Raw genomic sequence first — 18,710 nt, forward strand, 5'->3', positions numbered from 1 at the left:
CTCATAAGAAATCTTTTATGTTAAAATGTGTTGTGTTTCATTAAAGAAAAAAAATTTATCCAACCGAAGAGCTTGGGATGAATAAATGTGCACGGTGCCCAGAACTCTCTGAGCTTGATTTTGTCACGGGCATTTTCTTTGTGCTTCTTTCCTGGGAAGCACTGATGGGACACCTTGGTTGCTTTTATTAGGCTTTGTTCCTAAATGTGGAAAGCAAAGTAAGATGTGCTCACCTCCAGTAGCTGGTCAAGCTGGTGGTTGTCTTGGCCTGTTTCCCCCTGAGCTGCAGGTATGTTCACCTGCTCCCTAGGCCCACAATCCACTGACCTCTCTTCCTCCCGGAATTAATTCCCTAGAAAAACTTTGACATTTCTCTTTACTTTTTCTCCTCCCTAGTGCTTTTCCTCACTGGTAAAGTGAGAAAGTAGGGCTACATCCTTCTTTTTTTATTTTATTTTTTTTAAGATTTATTTGAGAGAGAGAATGAGAGAGAGAGCATGAGAGGGGGGAGGGTCCGAGGGAGAAGCAGACTCCCTGCTGAGCAGGGAGTCCGATGCGGGACTCGATCCCAAGACTCCAGGATCACGACCTGAGCTGAAGGCAGTCGCTTAACCAACTGAGCCACTCAGGCGCCCAGGGCTACATCCTTTTAACTTAAAAGAAAATATGTTACTGATCTCACTGGGTCCTGTTGAAGATTCAATTGCACAAACAATATAAAAGCACTTTAGTTACACAAATGCTAACGTGCTTGAGTATACACACATGACAACATTCAGTAACTTCTGCTCTCGGGGCTTCTCCCAATGCTAGTTTCTGGAACTGGTCTTTGGCACCATATTGAAATTCCCTGAAATCCGTGCAGCTAAAGCCAAATGACCAATATGCCCTTTCTGCAAAGATAATTCTAATAAATGGAGGAAAAAAAGTCTAGGATATTGCTTTTGTCTGCTTACTGTGCTTTTAAATCTCTTCAGGTGGTCAACTTTAAATATTTCTTAGAGAACATTTCACTTACCTATTTATTTCTTACACATATACTTTGGGAGCACTTCCTTGTCTCTGTTAAAGCTGGGGAGAAAGAAGGGTGATGGACTTGCCAGACCAGAGCGGACAGGCTCGAGTCACAAAACCATTAAAACCATTGCTTCCTCTTAGCACTTCCACAGGTGTCTACCTGTGATTTGATTTAAATCCCCCTGAGCCCATGAGTCCTGTAGATTTGGTGCTAATGCCCCTTTATGACGATCCATTTGTTCTCAGCATCCTACGTTTTCCTTATCATGGTTGGTGCTTGTGTATTTGCAGGGTCTGTTTGCCCAAAGCCACCTCCTCTGTAAAGCCGTGACTTCCATGAGGCTGGGGACAGTGTCTTTCTCTCCATCATATCCCAGCACCCAGCCTCCTACTGGGGCACGTGGATACTTGGTAAATACTTGTGCAATGAAAGAATGGATTCATCATTTCACGCATACTCTTGGCACTGTGCTCAGTGGGGAAACTCAGTGGTTAAATGACTTGCTGTGGATCAACCTTTTTTTTTTTTTTTTTGAGAAGACACAAATTCTCAAAGTGTGCTGTAACAAATTACCACAGACTTGTTAGTAACTTAAAACACACAATTTCTATCTTCTAGTGTTGGAGGTCAGAAGTTTGAAATGAGTCTTTTAAGGCTAAAATCAAGGTATTGGTTGGCCTGCATTCCTTCTGGAGGCTCCAGGAGGGAATCTGTCTCCTTGCCTTTTCTGGCTTCCAGAAGCTGTCTGCATTCCTTGGCTTGTGGTCCCTCCCTCCATCTTCAGAGCACATCAGTCCGGTCTCTCCTTCTGCAGTTACATCTCCTTTTTTGACTCTAACCACCTTACCTCCCTTTTATAGGGGTCCTTTCGATGACGTTGGGCCCACCTGGATGATCCAGCATACTTCTCCCATCTCAAGATCCTTAAATTGGTTACATCTGCAAAATCCATTTTGCCATATCAGGCAACATTTTCATAGTTTGGGGGGGTTAGGATGTGGGCATCTTTGGGAGGGCCATTGTTCTGTATGCCACACACACAGTCCTTGAAAAGGAGCCAGATGGCTGAACTGCCGGACAGAATGGGCTTTCGGGGATCATTCCCTTTGGCTAAGATGATACAATGCCCTGGACCTTACTTATAAAGTTACTATAATGGGCTTGGGAGGGCAGAGGGGAGCTTGCTCATTGACGTTAAAAGAAATGCCAATGAAGGCATTTTAGGGAATTAATACCTGGGTAAAAAGGAGACCCAGAATATTCCATGGCTGGGCCAGAGGTGAACAAGCCTGCTGCTTAGGGGGAGATAGGCTTCACTCTCTGTTGGAGTAGAGCAGACGTTACTTGGCCTTCTACATTTAAATATAAAGTCTTATAAAAGTTGCAAATTACTTTTATCCTATCATTGCCCTCTTGGGAGTTATTAGTGTTTCTAAATTCTTAGAAAACTTAGAAGGATGTAGTGCTTGCCCTAAGGTGAACAGAGGGAGGGGGTAAGACATGAGCCACACCCCACAGGCATATTTGCTGGACAAGCTGGGGGCTGGAGACAAGGGATTTGGACCCAAGACAGGCAAACTGGACCAGCTATTCCAAGTAATTCTCTATGGATGGAAAGTACCTCAGCTCTGATATTAGGAAATTATGGGGTGAAGCCAGCTCCCCTGGCTTGTAGTTCCAAGCCAGACCTAGTGAATGGAAATATTTGACTGTTGAATAGAGGGTAGCATAGGTCTAGCGTTAAGGCGGGTTCATCCAACACGTATTTATAGAGTGCTTCTTGTGTGCCAGACCCTTCCCTATGGTCGTGAACAAGTTAGTTGTGATTCCTACTAGCTTATGGTCCTGTAAGGGATGTAGACAATAAGCAAGTAAGTGGAAGCGTGGAAAGTGAGTATAAATTGTGATAGGGGCTATGCAAGGGAACGACTGGGTTACTGTGGTAGAAATTAGCGTGGAGGGGTGGGCGGGGGCATGCACTTTGGGTGAGAAAGTCTGACGACCTCTCTGAGCAGGTGTCATTTACAATGAACCCTAAAGGATGAAACAGAGGCAGTGGGAAAAGCAAATGTGAAGGCCTTGAGGTGGGCAAGAGCTTGGTGGTTTTGAGAAACTTGTAGAAAGTGGGAGACCATAATCAAGAAAAGGGTTGGAGGGATAGGGAGTGAGGGGTTCTCAGTGGAGGGAGCATTTGGGCTTTGTTCCAAATGCAGTGGGGAACAACACAAACATTTTAAGTAAGAAACTGATGTGCTATACATTTAAAAAATAAGATCCTTGAGAAATGTGGATGTCCTGTGCTCTTTTCCTTTATAAGCTACTAGTTATTGAATGCTTATTACATACCGGGCACTGTGTCAAGCTCTTTATGGACATGATCTGATTTAGTCCTTTAAGCAGGCCCCTGAATTGGAGAAAATGTACTCATTTTACTGGATCGTAAACGGAAGCTGAGTGAGTAAAGTAACTCAGCCAAGGTCTGACCCTCAGTAAGTAGCAGAGGTGACATTCCAAACCCAGGTCTGTCTAACCCCAGTGCCTGAGACTCTCAGCATTTTGTTTTCTCTCACTTTTCTTTATGTTAAAAAAAAAAAAACTGTGGCAAAATATGTGTAATGTGAAATTTGCCATATGAACCATTTAAAGTATACAGCTCAGTGGCATTAATTACATTCCCAGTGTTGTGAAGCATCACCACTATTTCCAAAACTTTTTCAAGACAATCTTTGTCCTTTCGTGACTGGCTTCTTTCACATAGCATAGCACTTGGCGTGTTTTCATGGTTCGTCCATACTGTAGCATGTAGCAGGGTCTCATTCCTTTTCACGGCTAAGTAATATCCCCCACTCTTGGGTAACATTGTATCATAGATCACATCTTGTTTATTCACTTATCTCTTGATGGACACTTGGGCTCTTTCCACATTTTGGCTATTAGGAATAGTGCTGTAATGACCATTGGCAGACAAGTATCCATTCGAGTCCCTGTTTTTTATTTTTGGGGTATATACATGGGAGTAGAATTTCTGGGACGTATGGTATTTCTATGTTTACCTTCCTCTTTTTGTAAAGATTTATTTATTCTAGAGAGAGAGAGAGCACATGTGCACCTGTGAGCTGGGGAGGGGCAAGGGGAGAGGGAGAGAGAATCCTCAAGCAGACTCTCCTCTGAGCGTGCTGCCCAATGCAAGGCTTGATCTCATGACCCTGAGATCATGACCAGAGTCAAAACCAAGAGTCGGATGGATGCTCGGCCGACTGAGCCACCCAGGCACCCCTAGGCTTCCCTTTGAAGGAACCACCATACCGGTTTCCACAGCACCTGCATCAGTCAGTTTCCATTCCCACCAGCAATACGTGAGGGTTCCAGTTGCTCTACATCTTTGCCAACTCTTGTTATTTTCCTTTCTTATAGCCATCTGAGCCATTGGCCATTTGTTTATCTTCTTTGGAGAAATACCTCTTCATGCTACTTGCCTACTTAAAAACTTGGGTTGTTTATCTTTTTGTGATTGAGTTGTAGGAGTTCTCTATGTATTTTTGATATTAAACCCATATCAAATATTTAATCTGATATTAAATCCATATTTATTAATCTACAAATCTCCCATTTTGTAGACTGTCTTTTTATTTCCTTGACAATGTCCTTTGCTGCACAACATTTTTAAAGTGTGATAAAGTCCAACTTATCTGTTTTTCTTTTGTTGTTCATGTTTAAGTGTCATTTCTAAGGATTGATTGCCAAATACAATGGAGATTCACCCTTGTGTTTTTTCTTGCCCCTTTTCACTTTTAACCATCAAGTTCTTGTGTACATTTTAGACGTCATTCATATCATCCAGCTGATATCAGAAACATGGGAAGCTCAGCTAAGTCTGTCCTGGTGTCTGTCCTGCAGAGGCCCACAGAGTAGTGGGGGAAAGAGTGTGTTCACTAGTGTGAAAGATAGTGTTCACTAGTGACACTATCACAGTAATCTCTCCTAATCATTCCCAAATGCCAGTGTGAGGATCTTGGCTGGTCTGCCAAAGTTTGTGCAAAAAGAAATAAGAGCATTTTTCATACAGCTAAATTTATTCCATTTAGGGAACTGTCCCTTATTCTGCAAGTGGTTCCTTTCTTTGACGCTAGAATGTTCTTATGACCTCAGGCTGACAGGAGATGGTGATGGTTTTTCTAGACGGTTCTACTTGGCAGATTAAGGATGATCAACTCAGTGTCAGACTTCCAAATCTACAGGAGGAAAATAGAAAGCTAAATGGTGAAATTCAAGAGGTTAGAAGCCACTGCAGATGCTACTGTGGGTTTATGTGGACCTGCAAAGCATGTTGGGGGATCCCTGCCCAGGGTTTTAAGGAAAGGCTTCACACAAGAGCAGATTCACTTTCTCCCTCAAATATCTGACCTATTTCTTCTTCAATCATCGTCTTTGTGCAAAACTTTTAGACATGGAGAGTGGGGAAGAAAGAAGAGTAAATCAAAGCTCAGTCTGTTTCTTGGACTGGGTTCCCCTGGGCAGCCGCCGACTGATTCCTCTTATAGATTTTACCAGATGGTTTTTCTTTTTCATTTACTTAAGGTATGTTTTAAAAAAGAAAGAAAGACAGAAGTCCTACCCAGAAAGGAATACTCCTTTTTTTTTTCTCATGGGAAAGAACACTCAGTTGTATTTGGGGACTGAATGAAGTTCTGCCAATGAGTTCACCCTGGTAAAGCACTGAAATTCTCCCAAACATACTAATTAAGATACTTTTTGTCTTTTCTGTTGGTTTTAGCTTTGAAGATACGATAAAAATGGCATGCTGCGAAATTGAGGAGCCAAGTTTGGAGGAAATGACATGGTCTCTATTTGGCAATTAGCCTTGAACTTGAATGGCCTAATCTAGAGAGTGTTCTCCAAACTTGTTTGGTGGCTCCAGTGCCTGGGCTGTGCTGGACAGTCGTTCAGTTGGATGGTTCCTCCTGGAGTTGTGCAGTGCGTGACCCATGTAGCTGTAAACAGCAGCCTGATATACCCCAGCAAAAATAGAAATGAACATAGACCCTCAAGAAATGTATGCTTGTTTATAAATTATTTATGTGCCTATCCACTTAGATTATATATTGATAAAACATGAGTTCTTTTCCTTGTTTTTTTTAATTTAAAAAATAAAAATGAAACTATTTTTAACAGAATTTCATCTGTGCCCCAGTGGATGGTTTTGAACACCCTTCAGGTTAGGCCACCCTACTTTGGAGACACTGGCCTAGGAAGAATTCACAGGGCCTTCTCTATCATTCGGGCAGGGCGATGCATTTGTAAGGCAAGGTAGCTTTGTGGCTACAGGGTACTTACGGGTCTTACTGCTTCCTACCAGAACCTCTGTCTTCAGCTGCTGGTTCCCATTTCAGAGTACACAGTCATTAATGAAGCCTGCCCTGGAGCCGAGTGGAATATCATGTGTCGGGAGTGCTGTGAATACGATCAGATTGAGTGCGTCTGCCCCGGAAAGAAGGAAGTAGTGGGTTACACCATCCCTTGCTGCAGGAACGAGGAGAATGAGTGTGACTCCTGCCTCATTCACCCAGGTGAGTGGGGAATGGGGGCCTCAGGCTGCCTTCATGTTTTCTGAGGTCGTGAATGGGAAGAGGCTGCACGCTTAACTTTGGGCAGGCAGGTATCAGAGGCTACGAGGCCATGATGTTGAAGGCAGGTATCAGAGGCTACGAGGCCATGATGTTGAAAGTGGCATAATCCTGACTGTTCTAACTTCAGGCACAGGGAGTAGAAAAATTAGGACCCTTTTCACCATTACCCTAATAAGGCTGTGAATTCATCCACTCACTCATTCATTTAACGAAAGACTCAGCAGCCCCTATGGACCATATCAGATACTGGGAATACAATGATTTAAATAAAAGACAAATTCCCTGCATTTCCCAAGCTTGCAGCCTGGCCGGGGAGATGGAGAAGTAAGCAGGCAGCTGCAATACAGTGCGGTGAGCGCTGTGAGAGAGAAGCATGAGGTACCATGGGAGTGTGGATGGCGGTGGGGGCGGCAGAGGCTTCCTGGAGGAGGTGATATGTGTGCCGAAGATGGAAGCAGCAAACTGAACAGGGTGGAGGGGATCTGGTAGAGAGATCAAGCCATAGAAGAGAGCATGTGCTAAGGCCCTGTGGTGAGAGAAAACATCGGGTTTTGGGAATTGCATGTTCCTTGTTCCTTGGTCTGGCCAAAGGGGTGTGTGTGTGTGTGTGTGTGTGTGTGTGTGTGTGTGTGTGTGTGTGTGTGTGAGAGAGAGAGAGAGAGAGAGAGATGAGAAACATGGAGAGTGATAGAGAGACAAAAAGAAAAGATTATAAGAGAACAATCTCAGGGAGAGAACAGGGCCAGACCCTGAAAGGCTTTGCAAGCTGTGCGATGACTTCAGGGTATCTCCTGAAGCTATTTTAGCAACATCAGAGATCTTTGTGTAAAGACACGAGAGCTGATTTCCTCTGCGGCTGCAGTATGGAGAAAGGATTGGAGGAAAGGCAGGACAGAAGGCAGGGGGTGGTCACGGGGACCTTAATGAATGAAGAAGCCCTGTGGATGGAGAGAGGTGGAAGGATTTCAGAGATATGTGAGGGAGTGGAATTGACAACAATTTGAGATTGGCTGCATGGGGAAAGGAAGGGCAGAGATCAAGCATGATGCTCTGGCTCAGAGTTGGACTTTGAGGAGGTGGTCCCAGTAATAGGAGAGCATCTGAGGGTGAAGCGGGACACAGTGTGCATTCCTTTGCTCTCTGTCCCCACCATCCAGGGGACAGTGATTGTCCTTTTTCACTGACGTGCCTATCTGCCTGGAGGCCCGTGTGGACACAGCCTCAGACTGAAGATGTTTCCAGCGTGATTAGCAGGTCATTGAACAATTTCTAGGTGCTTTCCTACCTGCTGCCTGGCATATCTGACTTTTCCCAGGGGAGTCTTACCTTTCCCTGTTAGGCCGGATCAAAAGGAGGACACAGAGAGTTTCCAACACACTTTCCTTAGGCTGAAGACAGAAAAGATGTCAAAAGTGTGTTTGGGGGAATTTCTCTCATTTCTGCCTTTCCCCTTCTTTTACAAACACACAGAATGACGCACATAACTGCCAGGAACTTTCTTTTGCGGGAAGCTATAGAAGTGGAAAGCAAATGGGACTCAAGTAAACAAATGGTACTTTTAAACCATCTTCCTTCTTAGAAGAGAGCAAGCAATGCTGAATTTGAAAATTGGAGTGACCTTAGTATATAGCCTTTGTACATTTGATTTAGAAAAGAAATTCACTGCCCCAATTCCCTGATGGTGAGTGTGATTTGTAGGGACATAGTGGAGGAATGCCTCCAAATTTTATAGGGTCATTTTGAGAGCTTAACCAAGATCTCCCGACTAGGGGTCCTCGGCAGTTGTATTAAAGTCTTTGAACTATTTTCAATATTTTCAAAAGCCTAGCGGTCACCGTTGGGGTGAGGGCAGGGCTTTGGTTTTATGAAATGATAAGTAAGAGAACTCAAGAGGTGGTGTTTGCTTCTTACTGCATTGTACAGACGGCAGTCACCACCTGCCTCAGCTGCACCCAATAGCTTCCTGTTATGTCATCCAGGAGGCACCCGTTCCCACCCCCTTGAGCGGTGCTGGGAATGATCTTTGGATCTAAGTAGTGAAGAGCTGGTTACCCTGAAAGGGAAGGCTACCTAAAGGCTTCTTTTCTTTTTCTAATTTTCAAGATAGTGAGTTGATACCCTAACAGTCCCTTTTGGTGATCAAAGTGTGTGTGTGTGTGTGTGTGTGTAAGATTATGAACTTAGGTACTTTTATTTATGTGGTTTAATCCAATGCAGTCATGATTCATTTTCATGCATGCATCCCCCCCATCTCAGGACCCTGGGGACCCCTCTGGGTCCTGTGTTCTTCAGACAAGACCACACTAGTGTTTGAAAACTTCCTTGATTTCCTACGTGACGAGGTATTTCAGACTCTACTTGTGTATTTTTGGCTCCAGGCCTGGAATCGGCCATCTCTCTAAGGAGTTCTGATCTGAGGCCACACTCTGGGCATCTAATGTGTTCCTTGTTACTGGACTGTCATCGTTTTACTAGGGCTATTATTTATTTATTTCTTTAAAGTGGATGGGGCTAGGAAATAGATATTTTTTAAAAAAATGAGTCTATGCTGATACTCAAGTTCAAATGTAATAATACTCCAGCGTTGTTTAATTAACTTTGTTAATTTTATATTTGTATGTCTTTTCCATCATGGTGGACATCCTGTTTCCTAATAATATTAACCCGATCACTTATTGCTTTGTCTTATAGCATGATATAATTGCACAAAATAGCAATAGCACTGATTTTGTTTGCAATAGCACCATTAATACTAACAAGACCACTGATGATTATGGTTTTTATTGACCTTAGACTATATATATCCCGCTCAATATGTATAGTCAAAATTCTATGTTTTAAAGCCAACTGATGTTGTCCCTTTGTCTGTGGGGGTTTATATCACCTACTTGATATATAGATAGATTTATTGTTTCCATCTGTTTTCTATATATGACAACATAAGCAAATATACGTTTATATATACATTTATATATCTTTCCCCTTCTTGCACAAAAGATAGCCTACAATAAACACTGCTAACTACCTTGCTTTTTTTCTCTTAACAGTATCTGCTGGAGATCACTCTCTGACAGTATAAAGCCTTTTTTTTTTCATTTATTTTTACAGTTGTATATAACTGCATGGTGTGGATTGCTATAGTTTATGAGTATTTGGGTTGTTTCCAGCCTTTTGATCTTACAAATAATACTATAGCGAATTGCCTTAGGCCTACATCATTTCATATTTTTGCAGTGTTCTTTGGGGTAGGTCCCTGGGAGAGAGATTGCTGAGTCCAAGAGAGGTGCGTATGTCACCTTGTCAACTTTGCCTTGTCCCCCTTGCACTTAGCATTTACAGCAGCCGGGTGTGAGGGCGCTGTTTCTCCAAAGCCTTGCAACACAGATCATTGTGGATTTTTGCCAACCTCAAGGGTGAGAAATGGGATCTCAGCATGGTTTTAGAATTTCTGTTATTTCGCTCATCATGGTAGACAACCAAGCATCTCTGCCAGTGGCGGTGGTTGCAGGCAGACCAACATCCGGGGGGCACCATGCTGGGGATGTCAGTAGTGATGTCAGTGGTCTCCAGCAGACCTGGGGCTTTCTGTGGACCCAGTTTCCTGTGTATTTTCATGTGGTTCTAGGCTACGTAGCTCTGAACTCGGTCCTCTGGCTTTTGTGGCAATGCTGTGAGCTCCTGAGTGTATTTTCGTGACAGCCTTGTTCACCTTCATCACCTGGCTGGTTTTTGTGGCTTGGGACCTAAAGGCCTTGAAATTACTGGGCTGAGAGAGAGGGTTGGCAGGGTCACTGGGTGCACGCTCTGAGTCCTTTTGCCTCCTCAGTGGCACAGTGGATAGGCAACCAAAGAGGGGAAAGTGGCACGTGGGTGAAGATGGCCTTTAGAAAGCACAGTGCCTCCACTGGGACCCAGTTGTGGGCCACATGACTTACTGGAATCTGATGAACCATGTTAGCAGCTCTTCTCTGGTGGGAAGAAGCCCTGGGACAGGGAAGCCATGTCAGGGTGGTGTGCAAGGAGAGGACTGTGAGCCTCTGTCCTCCAGAAACCACACAGACATATGCTGCATGTCTACACTACAGGCCAAGGAAAACCTAATTTCAGCCAAAATCAAAGAAGTGTGCTGTCAGCTCAAGGAAATGCCAGTTATTTCAAAAGGTTGAGAAGCCCGGATTAGCAGTTCATCCATCCATCCATATGTCCATTATTCATTCACTCAAATAGTATTTATTGAATACTCGCTATGTTGCAGATATTATATTAAGTGCTGGGGATATATTGTTGAACAAGATGCAGTTCCTGACTTCAGTCTGTTATAGGAAAACAGATAATAGGCAGTTAAGATTGAGCATGAAATATGCAATGGTAGGGATAAGCCAAGTGGAGGTATGAGAACGCAGAATAAGAATCATAGTTCATATTTGGGGTGTATGTACTATGTGCCAGGCCCCTTATATATGTTAATTTAATTTTTAAAACAACCTTAAGAGGCAGGTACAATTTTTAACCATTTTTTTTTTTTTTACAGATGATGACATTGGGGCACAGAGACCTTAAGTAGTTTGCTTAAGGAAACACAGCTGGACAATGGCAGAGCCAGAACGTAGTTTTCCATTTTGATAAGTGGGATTGGATTATCTCTTTCATCACTGTCTCCTCCCACCCCCCTGCCCCAAGAGACCATGTTATAAAAATGACCATTACCTGGGACCCACTCAGCTCTCTTTGGTGTGGCCTGCTAGTGGGGGCAGCCCGGCACTTTCCAGGGCAAGCCCATTATTAGGCATTAAGGTTGTTTCCAGTGGCATACTTTGGTTATAGAAGTATAGGACATAGAAGAATATTTGATGGAACAGGACGATACTCTCTATTATGACCTGAAAAAGTAAGTGACAAAAACAGAATGTACAGTATATAGCATAAGTCTAATTTTTAAAAAATTGTTTTTCTGTATACACAGAGAGAGTGTGTTACCAGTGGTTGTTCCCAGGTGATGGACCTTTAGGTGTTTTTAATTTCATGCTCTTTGCTTGTCTGAATTTTCTCAATATTCCATGATAAGCATGTGGAACGTCAGCCACCGACTTGGAAGATGGTTCAGGCCACCCTCCTAGACTCCTCGCTGCGAATTCTTGTGACTCTGGCATTTTCCTAGGAATGAGCACTTTTTCCCAAGGGCTCTGGCACCTTTCTAGGGGCAGAGGACCTCGGTGGAGGGGAGGCCCTGAGAAGGTCCAGTTGCTCTCACATGCCGCCCATCAGAACCTGCAAGTGCATAATCTAACACCCTTGTGCTGGGACATGTTTCAGGTTGTACCATCTTTGAAAACTGCAAGACCTGCCGAAATGGCTCGTGGGGGGGCACGCTGGATGACTTCTACGTGAAGGGGGTCTACTGCGCAGAGTGCCGCGCGGGCTGGTACGGAGGAGACTGCATGCGTGAGTAGACCCCGAGGCAGCTCCCCCTTCTGGTGCATGTTGCTTTCAAGGCTCAGCTTGCAACAGACTGAGGTTTAGCTGGTTGGAATCTGAGTTCTGGAAAGCTTTGGCCAGAGGGCTTTCTAGGTAAGACTATAAAAAACAAAGACGTGTTTCCATCTGCTGGGTGTGGATTGTGGACATCTGTTTGGAACTGGCGACAGGAGGTTTATGTCTGCTCTTAAATCTTCTCCTTTCTCCTAATTGCAGCCAAGACATTCTGCACACAGCAGGCCTCATGTCCATTCCAGAAGCAGTTGTGTGTTAGCAGTGATCAGCAAGCAGTGAATAAGGCTTTAAATATGCTAAGTCCTGGAGTGTGTTTTCAATATGAATTTCTATTGGTAAATTTCTGGACTCCTGAGTTCAATTCCTGGAACCCACATCAAATTGTCAGCATGCCACTTGTCCCAGGAAAGGAATTCTTTCTGGGTTTGACTTCGTCTCTAAGAATTACTTAATCTTTATTAGGGTTCCCCTCTGAGTGTCAGTAATCCTCTGAATCTGGAGTGGGAATCTAACCTCAGTTTCGAACTCCCCTCTGCAGCGCCCCAACAGTGAGTATCCCTCTGAGAGTCGGGATCTGGAGCAATGTACAAACTGTTATTTTGTTAAGCCTATGTTATATGCTCCCTGTTTGAATCAGAAGCAGCCAGGATGAGCTGACACTCTGAGCAAATTCCCTCTTATGAATGATATTTCCATTTTACAGAGATGGAAGACGGAGCACTATTGGTCTTCTTTGCCTGATCCAACCTGTAGCAAAATGCCATGAGTTTCGAGAGTCTCAGGCAAAGGATGAGCTGTGTGGTCTGCAGCCAAGGACCTGAGCTCTACCTGGAGGAGAAGGGGTGTATTGGTATTTTCGGATGAACCTGGGAGTTAAATTATCCAGAATACAGATAATTTTTAAAAGTGCTGGTCTTGGTTGTGGCTCTAAAACTCCAATGTCATTTTCGGCGGGTTCTGGAAAACTTAATTTAGTAGTTGGTAGATGATCTTCTAGGTAGGTTAGCTGTGGGATTTAACCCTGGTCTTCCTTTGGCAGCTGTTCCGGGAGATGGTATAGCATAAGGATCAAGAGTCCAAGCTCTGGAATGATGCACACCTGGGTTTTTTTTTTTTTTTTAAGATTTTATTTATTTATTTGACAGAGAGAGAGAGACACACACCGAGAGAGGGAACACAAGCATGGGGAGCGGCAGGCAGAGGGAGAAGCAGACTCCCCGCAGAGCAAGGAGCCCGATGCGGGACTCGATCCCAGGACTCCGGGATCATGACATGAGGCCGAAGGCAGACGCTTAACGACTGAGCCACCTAGGCGCCCCGACACACCTGGGTTTAATACTTTTGCCAGTCACTAGCATTGTGCGCTTGGCCAAGTCTTTTAACCTTGCTCAGCTTCGTTTCCTTTTCTTTACAGTGGGAGTAATGCTACCTCATAGGGTTGTTTCAAGAATTCGGTGAGATAATGCCTGTGAAGCACTTAATGCTTTGTCTGGCACATAGTAAAAGCTCAACTAATGCAGTAAATATGTCATTATTATTCTATATGCTCCTTAATTGCCAAGCTGGTGGGTGGTCGAGAAATAAAACTACTTTCAGTGGAAGTTTAAGAAAGACATAATTAGAGATATAACGCACAGTTTTAGATTTCACATTGACCTTTGTGGTATAGGAGATAACTTTGGGGTTTTCTCCCCTTTGGATGTGGGAGGTGGCTCTTTTTCTGTGTGAGTGAACGGGGTTGTAGTGTGGGGTGGAGCCCTCTGCCGGCGTCGGCTCACCCATGACCTTAGAAGCAGGGAAAGTCGGTAAAGTGTTTAGATGTTATTCTAAGTGCACTGAGAAGCCAAGGAAAGGCTGTGAACTAGGGTATGGCTGAATGCTCCAGACCAGAGACCAGAGAACAGCTAATCCCGGGGAGGCAGGGACAGAAGAGGTTGCGGAAAGGGGTGATGGCCGAGCTATGCCTTTGCTCATCTGTGGGTAAAACAGGAAGACGCCAAAGTCTCTGTGATTCGAGACCTCTTGTTCTTAACCACGGTAGCATCCTACCTCCGCTGGTGGGGCCCCCAGTGGGAAGTGAAATCTCTGCTGAGAGCAAGAGTGGACGTATGGCTGTCACTTGAGAATACCAGAGGTTTGGAATGGCCACGGGAGGACCAAGGAGAGGCACCAGCTCATGATAAGTTAAAGCTTGTCCAAGCAAGACTGAGGACCCAGTGGAGGCTGGATTTCCTGTAGAGGTGATGCCGCCTGGCCAGTGGGGCAGGGCTCTCTAGCAGCATGGGAGCAGAGGTGAATAAAACCAGTCATTTGGTGAATCCCAGAGTTGGCTGAGACATGGTTGTCCCTACTGGGGAGGACATGAAACCAGAAAGAGCCTGGAGAAGGGAGAGGACTAGTGGTGTCAGTGGGAGGGAAAAGTAGGCGGAGTGGTAATAAAGTAGTTGAACATGGAGGCAGGAGGAGTATTGTGGCCATAGGACAGAATTTCCAAGTGAAAGCTTTCGGAAGTAGGGGTGATAATGTGCTCATCTATACCAGTCATTTTTCTTCTGTGTAACAAACCCATCTCAAAAGGACAAATGTTTATTTTCCGTTATCATGGGTCTGTGGGTTGGTTGGGGTTCAGCTGATTTCAGCTGGGTTAGCGTGCGTTGCACTCCAGCTTCAGGGCTTAGCCCAAAGAAGAGCAGCTCCTTGGGACATATTCTTCTCAGGGTGGGTTGCAAAAACACTAGGGGCCAAGCCAAACACACAGGCACATTTAAGGCCTCTGCTCACATCATATCCACGAACTTGGCCGAGCCCCAGATCAGTCAAGTAGGGACGTATACACCATCCCAAGGAGGAGGGGTACAGATATTTCCTAAACAGTACTCCAGTTGCTCTGTATAAATAAATGAGTTTGTTTAGGGGACAGGGCAGAGAAAGGGAAGAATATTCGCCTGTAGGAGAGTGCTAAAGCAAGTAGTAACAAGACAGAGGATAGCAGTCGCCCAGGGAAATCTGGTACATGTGCCTTTCCCAGTAACACCCATTGGCAGAGTCTTGGGTTTGGCCTCCAGGTAAAAGTTGGCTGTCTATGGAGTCTGACTGGTTGGGTAGTGATGGTGTCCATGTCTAGAATCAGGGCTTTCTTGAGCATAGCAGAACTGGCTCAAGGCAACTGGTCATCGTCCCTAGGAAAGAGAGCAGAGAGCATCATTCCTTTTTCTACCCATCCATTCAAAACATATTTCTTGAATGGATGCTCCTAGGTGCTGGATGTACAATGATGGGCGAGACACACGTGGTCCCTGCAATTCTGGAGCTTGCAATTTAGAGAGGAGAGACAAAAAAAAAAAAAAAATGGGAATGTGGTCAGTGCTATGAAACAAACAGAATAATGGTCAGATTCCTCTCTCATTCTCCGTTGGTTCAGTTACGCTTGTTCAGTTTCACTATGCTTGTTCTGAAAGCCTCTTTGCACACACTGTGTGTGATTTGATCCCAGCCATAAGCATTTATGGAGCATTTCTTATGGGTTGGTCATCAGGGAGAACAATGAGCCCTCACCAAGTTTGCAGTCCATCTGTGGAAACGGGGCTGGACCATACGAAGACATCAGTATGATGGGATTAGGTTCTGATCACCTGCACCTCCTATTGGCATTGAATAAACGTGAGGGGAAATCAAAGGAGGAAGTAATTCATTTCCCCATTTGTTGAATGCCTGCCTGAGGCTGCATCCTGTGCCGCCTGCTTCTGTTAATAGGGAGAGGAACACTTGGCGGCCTATTCCTGGCTGAGGCAGTGCAAGCGTTTAGCCAGTAGATGGCACCCAAGTGATCCTTTCTGGCTGTTTAATCCTGAAGGACGGCTTCCTGCTGAGCAGCATCTGTAGAGCCCTGGCATTTTTTCTTGGGTGCCCTATAGAACCTGGGAAGCAGAAGTGACAGGCAAATGCCAGAGAGGATCAGACTATTTTATATTTAATTATAGAGATTTCAGTACTGAGCAGATGTTAGAGCCCCTCTATTTGCTCACTGTCCTTGACAAATCTCTGTGATAATTAGCATTAGCCTAACTTACGACGGTCTTAGAACCCCTTGTGTGATTGATTCATTTTTTAACCATTGGCAGGTTATATTACCCAAGATAAGAGGAGAAGGGCTGGAGGTCACTGAGCCCAGGAGAGGACTTCATTCACGTCCTCTTGCCCCAGGAAGATTGGTTTAGTTAAGTTCAGAATATCCAGGCTATGGAAAGGAGCTGATTCTTTCTTCCTTCCCCCGACTTTTTATTTTGAAAAATTTTATATTTACAAAGAGTTGAAAGAATAGTACATTCATAGGTGCTTCACCCGGATCCACCAATAATCATTTTCTCACATCTGACTTTCTCTCTCTTTTATGGCACCATGAACTCATGAATTTAAATTTTTTTTCTACATTTTGTAATGTTATCATCATTTTTCTTTTTGATGCTCAAATGGTCCCAGAATTGGCCAGTGAAGAGCCTTCAAGCCAGCTCTACAGCATCATTCTTTAGGCAATTGCTTGCTTTCCCTCTGCTCCCCCCCCCCCCCGCCCCCGAAATGTTTCAAGTTCGCCTTGATTGTGTCTAGGTCCTAGAACCAGCCATTTCTCTATGAATCCTGGTTCCTTTTGTGCGGAATAGTATTTAGGAACTGGGATCTGGATGCTGGCTATGAGAGGTGCTGATACTTAAAGTCAAAATCAAGGCTTCGTCCCAAAGCTTCGTAAATGGAAAGTGGATGTCTTAAGTGGAACCAGTCCACTGAGCTTCAGAGGGCAGCTTATTCAACGTGGCCCTCAGGCTGTGTTTTAGCCACCAAAATGAGATGAGCAATGAGAGGGCCTAAGAGATACCCAGGATGCCACACTTCCAGCTCACGTTGCAGTGACCCAGACTTCCAGACTGTGGAGAATTTAGGGGCTGGAAAGTTAGCAAGTCAACTCAGATGAGAGAGGATTTATGGGGAGAGATTGTAGACCCTTAATACATTTTATCTGCTTAGCCATATTTTGGGTAGAGCAGAGGGGCTGGCCATGAGCCATACCTAAATGTGTGGGGCTAGAATATCAGAGAGGATGATGATTTGTGTAGGCTGGTCCTTGAGCCATAAATGGGGAATGATTAAGAGCAAATTTTAAAGAGAGAGAGAGAGAGCGAAAGGCCCACAAAGCTGTGTGTTACCGACATACGGAGCTGTCTTCCCAGGGAACCATGGGATCATCTGGGAGGAGTCACTGAAAACTGCCTCCTCTTGTCTTGGACTTACGTGTCCTCACACTTCCAGGAAAGGAACGAGGCCCATGTGGATCCAAACCGGGGACCATTATAACCACCATTATTTGGTGGTTAACTGCTGGGTTTGGAACCAGTAGGATCTGGATTTGAATCTCTTATTCCCTCTGTGACTTTGGGCAAAGTTACTCAATCTTTATAAATCTCAGTTTGCTCATTTACAGAATGGGATGATAATGGTGGTCCTCTGTGGATCTTTGTGAGGGTTAAATGAAGCACGGTCTGTACATCCCTTAATATGGAGCCTGGTTCATAGTAAATGCTCAATAAATGGTGGCCACTATTCTTATTACTACTAACCCAGAGCCATGAAGTGAGCTCTTCCTTTTCTTTTTCTTGTTCGAGAAGAAAATCAATGTAGGGCCAGACAGAGAGGAAAAATAATAAAGTAGAATTCCCTAGGGACAAGACAGTATATACTGGACACGGAGAGGTAATCTGCCCAGAACAAGGATTGTATGGTAAATAACATTTTACATTTCATATACAATTATATGAAAGTTATATACATTACATATATACATATTAGGTGTATTTATATATATATCAAATACTTTATATAGCTGAAGCTCTGACTGCAGGGAATTCATGTCTGAGCCTTTGCAGAGGATTTAATGTTGTCAAAGAACTCATCAATCATTGCTCAGTTCCTGGCTAAGATGTAGAACATGGAAAAGGTCTTCCTAGCTGCTCAAACAGCAAGAAATCACTTGCTAAACCTAGGAAAATTCAGTCTTCTTTAAACCATCAAGTATCTCTGAACACAAAATCTAAAAAAATCTACACTCCAGAGGAGTAAGTTCTTCCTGCGTAGTGATCCAGGATGCTTCATACCAGGGGCCAGCTATGAGGCTGAGGGCAGGGCAGTGAAGGGCGGGATCAACCAGAGAAGGAGGCGGGGCCAGCCAGAGAAGGAGGCGGGGCTAGCCAGGCTTGTGATAATCTGTGGGTGGGTGGCTGAACTTGCATCTAAAGGAGACCCCAGAGTAAAGACTTTCCTTTCTACCAACTATTCTCTTCAGTGAAGTTGTGCTGAGCAAGCAGAGACTAGGGCAAGACTGGAAAGCAGAAGATCTTGGGATGTTGTCATTTTGCAGCTTCAAAAAACTTGGTGATTTCAAAGCCTCTAAAACTCACAGTTTCCCAGTCTTACAATTATGGAGGTATAGGAAGTTGGGTGGGGATTTCGGAGATTGTTGAAAATCAAAGAGGGTTTTTGTTAGGTTTCTGGTACTTGAATTTCAAGACCCCTCTAGAAGAATCAGC

The 18,710-nt window shown here is 44.3% G+C and overlaps 1 protein-coding gene across 2 annotated transcripts in view; it reads left to right on the top strand.

Moving 5' to 3' along the window:
• The window catches only part of PAMR1 (peptidase domain containing associated with muscle regeneration 1), a 72,158-nt gene that overhangs the window by 12,354 nt on the left and 41,094 nt on the right, over positions 1-18,710 (top strand). Inside the window, exons 2-3 of one of the 2 annotated variants that reach the window (XM_088017599.1) lie at positions 6,409-6,585; positions 11,959-12,087. In XM_088017599.1, the coding sequence (XP_087873725.1) occupies positions 6,409-6,585; positions 11,959-12,087 (306 nt within the window). The remainder of the gene's footprint in view (positions 1-6,408; positions 6,586-11,958; positions 12,088-18,710) is intronic. The other variant, XM_088017601.1, reaches the window with a different exon arrangement.

Source organism: Eumetopias jubatus, unplaced genomic scaffold (genome assembly GCF_037043125.1).
Source record: "Eumetopias jubatus isolate StellerSeaLion01/CBP00866 unplaced genomic scaffold, mEumJub1_p1.0 scaffold_13, whole genome shotgun sequence".
Taxonomy (NCBI): Eukaryota; Metazoa; Chordata; class Mammalia; order Carnivora; family Otariidae; genus Eumetopias; species Eumetopias jubatus.